This window comes from Piliocolobus tephrosceles, chromosome 21 (genome assembly GCF_002776525.5).
Source record: "Piliocolobus tephrosceles isolate RC106 chromosome 21, ASM277652v3, whole genome shotgun sequence".
Lineage (NCBI taxonomy): Eukaryota > Metazoa > Chordata > Mammalia > Primates > Cercopithecidae > Piliocolobus > Piliocolobus tephrosceles.
This window is the reverse complement of record NC_045454.1, coordinates 33547725-33554835: the sequence shown is the minus strand read 5'-3', so window position 1 is coordinate 33554835 and position 7111 is coordinate 33547725. Positions and strand designations below refer to the sequence as shown.

The 7111-nt window shown below is 61.1% G+C and overlaps 2 protein-coding genes across 2 annotated transcripts in view; both read left to right on the top strand.

Moving 5' to 3' along the window:
• Positions 1–4255, top strand: part of YJEFN3 (YjeF N-terminal domain containing 3) — a 14041-nt gene extending 9786 nt beyond the window's left edge. The window contains exons 3-6 of the mRNA XM_023229696.2: positions 1275–1385; positions 1596–1709; positions 1788–1938; positions 3996–4255. Coding sequence (XP_023085464.1) covers positions 1275–1385; positions 1596–1709; positions 1788–1938; positions 3996–4198 — 579 coding nt within the window. The 3' untranslated portion in view covers positions 4199–4255. The remainder of the gene's footprint in view (positions 1–1274; positions 1386–1595; positions 1710–1787; positions 1939–3995) is intronic.
• A 757-nt stretch (positions 4256–5012) lies between these two features.
• The window catches only part of CILP2 (cartilage intermediate layer protein 2), a 7620-nt gene continuing 5521 nt past the window's right edge, over positions 5013–7111 (top strand). Inside the window, exons 1-3 of the mRNA XM_026456979.1 lie at positions 5013–5076; positions 6357–6455; positions 6878–7102. Coding sequence (XP_026312764.1) covers positions 5013–5076; positions 6357–6455; positions 6878–7102 — 388 coding nt within the window. The remainder of the gene's footprint in view (positions 5077–6356; positions 6456–6877; positions 7103–7111) is intronic.

The window sequence follows — 7111 nt, the reverse complement described above, 5'->3', positions numbered from 1 at the left end:
GTCACCGCTCCCCTGGCGCTCAGTGGCCAGCCATCAGGTTTTTGCACTGAAAGTCCCTTGTCTGTCCAGAAGCCCCTCAGTCCCAGTCTTGGGTCTTGGGCTGTGGGCCTGGCGTGACTGGGGTCACAGGCATGTTCATGGCAGGTCAGGACTGTGCTAAGCCCTTGGGGAGGAGACTTGAACGGGGAATAATCTGCCGTCTGTGTTGGAGCTTAAAGTACAGCCGGGCTCAGGAGACACCCAGTGTGCCTGTCAGCCGGTGGCACTGTCATCACATTTGATAAAGGCCAAACTGAGGCTGGGAGAGGAGAAGGGGCTGGGGCCACACAGAGTCAGGGCAGGGCTGGGGCCGAAATGCCTGTGTTAGAGATGCATACATGCCACAGAGACAACCAGAGACATGGAGCCCCAGAGATGCAGACAGAGACACAGAGACAGAGAGACTTGTTGGTGAGAGATAGAGAGAAAGACAGCCAGCCAGAGACAAACGGAGATACAGGGAGAAAGATAGCCGGACAGAGACAGAGTCTGAGAGATACAGAGAGACACAGAGATGGCCAGAGACAGATGGAGAGAGACAGAGATACAGAGACAGAGAGATACAGAGACAAATGGAGAGAGAGACATACAGAGAGTCAGAGACATACAGAGAGACACAGAGTCTGAGAGATGCAGACACAGAGATGGCCAGAGACAGATGGAGACAGACAGAGACAGACAGAGACACAGAGAGTCTGAGAGATACAGAAACAGCCAGACAGGTGGGGAGAGAGACATGAAGAGAGCCAGAGACAGACAGAGACACGGGGAGTCTGAGAGATACACAGAGACACAGAAACAGCCAGAGAGAGACAGAGAGGCCCCAGGGCATCATGGGTAAGGTTGGGCTCCCCTACTCTGGGGCCTCCGGGAGGGGCTGAGGTCTGGAAACATGGGCGGGGGCAGGTCCGCGGTGAGAAAGGTGGAAGAATGTCTGCAGCTCAGGCGGAGAATAAACAAACCGCACTCCCGGCGACGGGCAGTGGCCGGACGCATGTTTTTCCTGCACCGACCTGGCAGAGCCTGAGACCAACCGGGCCCCTGCATCTCCGACAGGGAAACTGAGGCCCCAAGAGGCCCAGCCCTTCATCCAGAACACCTCACCTCCTGCCCTATCCCACTGCCTCCAGGCCCAAGCCCCATCCCTTCCTCTACTCTGGGCCTCAGTTTCCTCTCCAGGCAAGGAGGAATCTGGACTGTGCCTGTGCCTTTGCTGTGCCCACCCCCCCCACCAGGCGTTCCCGTTGCCCGCTCTCTCCCGGAAGCAGAGGACGGTGCTGGTCGTGTGTGGCCCGGAGCAGAACGGGGCAGTGGGGCTGGTCTGTGCCCGTCACCTGCGGGTGTTTGTAAGTAGCAAGGACCCCTTCGACCTCCCAGAGTCCCTGCCCCTGCAGAAATCACTGCCTTCTTTTGATAGCATCCCAGCGGGACATTGACGCAGGGCCAGGTTATAGAATATGCCCAGTGCTTGTCCCAGGTAGGGTCTGGGGCTGGTGACCAGGTCAGGGAAGCCTGGGAGGGCCTCTAGCCCTGACTCCCGCTTCCTCCACCCCCAGGAGTATGAACCCACCATCTTCTACCCCATGCGCTCGCTGGACCTGCTGCATCGGGACCTGACCACCCAGTGTGAGAAGATGGACATCCCCTTCCTGAGCTACCTGCCCACTGAGGTCAGCGCTGGGCGGCAAGTGAGGGGGACGTGGTGTGCAGTGGCCCTGAGCTGCCCTGACCCTGCCTGCCATCCCCAGGTGCAGCTCATTAACGAAGCCTACGGGCTGGTGGTGGACGCCGTGCTGGGCCCCGGCGTGGAGCCGGGCGAGGTCGGGGGCCCCTGCACCCGCGCACTGGCCACGCTCAAGCTGCTGTCCATCCCCCTCGTGAGCCTGGACATCCCCTCAGGCATGCCGGGCAGAGGGGGGCACATTGGGGCCTGGAGGGCTTGGGTGGAGTCCCCCGTGCCCCGGCTCCTGGCCGACCCTGCCTGTCTGAACCTCAGTCTCCCCAGCTTGGATGGACCCACACTTGGCTGAGGCTAAGGGTCACACCCATCCCTCAGATGGGGAAGATCGAGGCTGCCACCCCAGGTGACCCCAGGTCTCCTCCTTCCCCCACCCCAGTGCCCAGCCCACATGCCCTCTGCCCACCCCTGGCCCAGTCGCCTGGACAGACGTGAGCTCACTCGGCAAAGGCCGCGCCCGCCCTGGCCGCCGCCCCACGCCTGTTGGAACCATTAGGCGACAAGCAGACGGAACAAACAGGCGCTGGCCAGCCGGACCCTCCGTGGGGGTGGCTGGACTCCGGGGGATGTCCCCTGGCTCTCGGGATCCCAGGGACATCCCAGCAGGGTGCCGCAGAGCAGGGCCGCCAAGGGAGGAGGTGTGCTGTCTGATCTGAGTGGGGAGGCTGCAAGCTTAGCCTAGGACAGAGAGGGTGGCTCTGTCAGGTCAGAGGGGATGGTTAGGAATCTCTAGTTTGAGGTGGTGGCTATGGTCAGAGAAGGATTAAAGTCTGAGGGAGAATCCAGTGGCTTCTGGTGAGTGGCCCCAGAATCAAGTCAGAGATAGGAGAGAAGGCAAGGCTCCTAGGCTGAAAGTGGAGGCTCATTCAAGAGGTGATGGAGGCTGGGCGCAGGGCTCAGGCCTGTAATCCTAGCACTTTGGGAGGTTGAGGTGGGCAGGTCACCTGAGGTCAGGAGATCCAGACCAGCCTGGCCAACATGGCGAAACCCAGTCTCTACAAAATATAAACATTTGCTGGGTATAGTGGTGCACGCCTGTCGTCCTAGCTACTTGGGAGGCTGAGGCAGGAGAATCGCTTGAACCCGGGAGGTGGAGGTTGCATGAGCTGAGATGGTGCCACTGCACTCCAGCCTGAGCAACAGAGTGAGACTGTATCTTAAAAACAAACAGGCTGGGCGTGGTGGCTCACTCCTGTAATCCTAACACTTTGGGAGGCCGAGGTGGGCAGATCATAAGTCCAGGAGTTCGAGACCAGCCTGGCCAATATGGTGAAACTCCATCTCTACTAAAAATACAAAAATTACCCAGGCGTGGGGGCATGCGCCTGTAGTCCCAGCTACTTGGGAGGCTGAGACGGGAGAATTGCTTGAACCCGGGAGGCGGAGGTTGCAGTGAGCCGAGATCATGCCACTGTACTCCAGCCTGGACAACAGAGTGAGACTGCCTCTCAAAAAAAAAAAAAAAAAAAGGTAATGTCTAATCCGCTGGTGAGGGTACTAATCTGCGAGTGAGGGTAGGGACCTTCGGTCAGATGGAGGAGTTTCTAATCAAGTGAGCTCAAGTCAGGTGGGGAGGAGGACATGTCCTGTTAGAGGCAAGAACTTGGGGCAAGGAGACAAGTCCGATGTCAGAGGCTTGCCTGAGGCTGGAGGCCAGTTTGTGGTCTGAGTAGAGGACGGATATCTAGTCACGGGGTGAGGCTGGGGTCTGGCTGGGAGGTCTGGGAGGAAAGAGGCTCTAAAGTGGAGAGGCTGCAAGTTGATGCCGAGAGAGTTGTGGGGACAGGTACCAGGTCAGAAGGCAGAGGCATGGTTCTCATGGGAAAGGGCAGCAGGTGAAAATGATGTCTGAAGACAGAGGCTGGGTCAGATGGAGGAGGGCGATTGAATAGTAGGATGGGAGCAGAAGCAGAAAAGTCTGAGTGCAGAAGCTCTGGTCTGATTTGGAGGGAAACACCTCCAAAGACTGGTAGAGACTTGTCTGAGGGCGGAGGCAGAGTTCTAGGGGGAGACAAGTCTCACCAGGACCCATGTGTCAGAGAGAAGAGGCTGGGTCTGATGGGGGAGGGGAAGTGGGGGGTGGGGCAGCCGGACTCTGGTCTGAGAGCAGAGGCTCAGTGTTGGAGGGGAGAGGAGGAGAGGCAGGGCCAGGATGGACTGTAGGCTGAGGGCGGGCCACCCTCCCAGTTCCCAATCCCCCCGGACCCTCCTCCCTCAGGCTGGGACGCAGAGACCGGCAGCGATGCGGACGGGCTGCGGCCTGACGTGCTGGTGTCTCTCGCCGCTCCCAAGCGCTGCGCCGGCCGCTTCTCCGGGCGCCACCACTTCGTGGCCGGCAGGTTTGTGCCCGACGACGTGCGCCGCAAGTTCGCCCTGCGCCTGCCGGGATACACGGGCACCGACTGCGTCGCGGCACTGTGACCCCACCCGCGCCCACACCGCTGGGACCCGCGCCAATAAACAGCCCTCCCAACCACCACCGCCTCGCCTCCGCCTCCTTTGTGCACCGGGCCCGCCGCGGGGGTGGGCACACTCGAAGAGGGACTTCACGCGATCCCTGGGTGATCCAAGGCGGGGAGCATGGAGAAGGGTGGTGGAGTGGGACTACCCGCTGGCCTCCTAGGAAACTTGAGCTAGGGCTGGGGGCGGTGGCCTGTAATCCCAGCACTTTGGGAGGCTGAGGCTGGAGGATCGCTTAAGGACAGGAGTTTGAGACCAGCCTGGGCAACATAGCGAGACCCCGACTCTACAAATTAAAAGAAAACGAAGAAAACTCGAGCCAGAAGAATGGAGGGTATATTCAGGGTGGGACTCCCAGAATGCTTGGGGTGGCCTAAATCCTATAGGATCGAAGTCAGACGCGAGGGAGGACTTCCAGCCGCCTAAAGCGGGTCCGAGCAGCTTGAGGCTGGATTCCAAGTGGCACTTCCCTCAGGCAGCTTAGGATGGAGCTTGGAGGACGGACTGGGCTCGGGGAGGGAGTTCCAGCGGGCCACGGGGAAGCCAGACCAGCCTGAGGGCGGAGGCACAGCCGGCCGCACCGAGGGGGGCGACCCAGAGGGGTTGCTCGAGCGCTGGTCACCCAGGGGGCGTGGCCTGAATAGGGCGTGGCCTGGGCGGGATCTGCGGTCGCCTCCCGCCCCCATCCTCAGTCCCAGCGGCCGCCAGACCCGCCGGAGTTGGACCCGAGCACGCCACGGAGCCCGGACCCTCCCTCGGACGCTCTGCCCCGGCCATGGCGTCGCCGCTGCCACTACTCTGTCTCTGTGTCGTCGCCGCGCACCTGGCGGGGGCCCGAGGTGAGGCGCCTCCAGCCCCCGCCCCCAGCCCCTGAAGCTCCCGAAGGCCTGGCAGCCGGCCTTGCATGAAGCCTCACTCGGGGAGAGAACCCAGGGACCCACGCACTTCCCCCCGGGGACTGGGTCCCCTTCACCGGTCGGATCCCCGCGACCACCTGGGGCGCGGAGCAGGCCTCATCCATTCTCTTCCTTGGCTAAGCCGGCAGTGTGGATAAGAACCTAGGGTTCCTCCCGGGGTCTGGACTCTCCCATCCTGGACCGAAGGGGTCGGAACTGGCCCCTCCCACCTAACTCCCACACACCCACTCACTCCAACCGCTGGAGAAAGAAATGCCCATTCCTGGAACCACTCAGTGGGGCGGGGGACGGGCCGACTTTTCAAGTGAGGAGACTGAGGCGCCCAGAAGGAAGGGGCTTGTCTGACCTCATCACTCTGCCGGGAGTATCTTAGACAGCTCCTATCTTGGAGAAGCCAATCTAGATTCCAAGGACTTCTGACCAGCAGCTTGGACTCTAGTACAGGGATGGAAGATAGACTAAGGGAGGGACTTCCAGCAGTCTATGTTGATGAGGGGGAGCCCAGCCTGAGGGCAGAGGTACAGCCGGCTGAACTCGGGGCAGCTGAACACAGTGGGAGGGAGACTCCGGCCTAGGGGAAATGGATGGTACTTGGACTTCCCCAGCCCAGGGGTTGGGGCTAGGTCAGAGAGAGGTACCTGGCTTTGGGAGCCTGGTGGTGGTCGTGGGCAGCGTGGTGGAGGAGAGTGTGTGGCAGCCCTCGGGGCTAGACCTGGGTTCTGGCCTCTCAGAGGCTCAGTTTTCCCTCCTGTTAAAATGGGGATCATGGGCCAGGTGCGGTGGCTGACGCCTGTAATCCCAGCACTTTGGGAGGCCAAGGCAGGCGGATTACCTGAGGTCAGGAGTTCAAGACCAACCCGGCCAACATGGTGAAACCCCATCTCTAATAAAAATATAAAAATTAGCGGGGCGTGGTGGCGAGTGCCTGTAATCCCAGCTACTCAGGAGGCTGAGGCATGAGAATCACTTGAACCCAGGAGGCAGAGGCTGCAGTGAGCCAAGATCGTGCCACTGCACTCCAGCCTGGGTGAGAGAGGGAGATTCTCTCTCAAAAAAAAAAAAAAAAAAAAAAAAATTACTTAATATGAAAAAAAGAAAAAAAAAAGGGGGGCATGATCATGGCTGCACCTTGCCTAAAAGGAGGCTCCCAGCGGTCCCCATCAGTAGCAGCATGCTTCCTTCTCCCCACTCCTCACCCACAGATGCCACCCCCACCGAGGAGCCCACAGCGACTGCATTGGGCCTGGAAAGACGGTCCGTGTACCCCGGCCAGCCCTCACCAGCCCTGGAGGACTGGGAAGGTGAGTTAGCCTGCCTCAGAGCCCCGTCTCTGCTGCGGGCTTGTTGGGGGGCTTGGGCTACTGGGGTCGTGTGAGGAGAGGGCACACACTGGGCGAAGGGACCGGCGCCATCCTGGTCCCTGGACATGACAGCCCCTGGAGGTGATGCCCCAAGTTCAAGATCTAAGTGAGAGGCCGGTCAGACAGAGGCAAGAGCTCAGCGCACCGGGATGGACCAGGTCAGGCCCTGGGCAGCAGAACTGGGGGCGCGGGGAACCCAGTCTGCCTTGCACCTGTTTCAGGCAGCTGGCTTGGGTCGTGGGCGCGCTCGACTAACCCGTGCCCACCGGGGGAGGGGGCTGAGACAGCAGGTAAGGCCTTTGCACGCACGCATGGGGGCCTACAGGCCGCCGCCCCGGTCCCAGCGCGTGCGGTGCCCGCAGAGGCCAGCGAGTGGACGTCCTGGTTCAACGTGGACCACCCCGGAGGCGACGGCGACTTCGAGAGCCTGGCCGCCATCCGCTTCTACTACGGGCCAGCGCGCGTGTGCCCGCGGCCGCTGGCGCTGGAAGCGCGCACCACGGACTGGGCCCTGCCGTCCGCCGTCGGCGAGCGCGTGCACTTGAACCCCACGCGGGGCTTCTGGTGCCTCAACCGAGAGCAACCGCGTGGCCGCC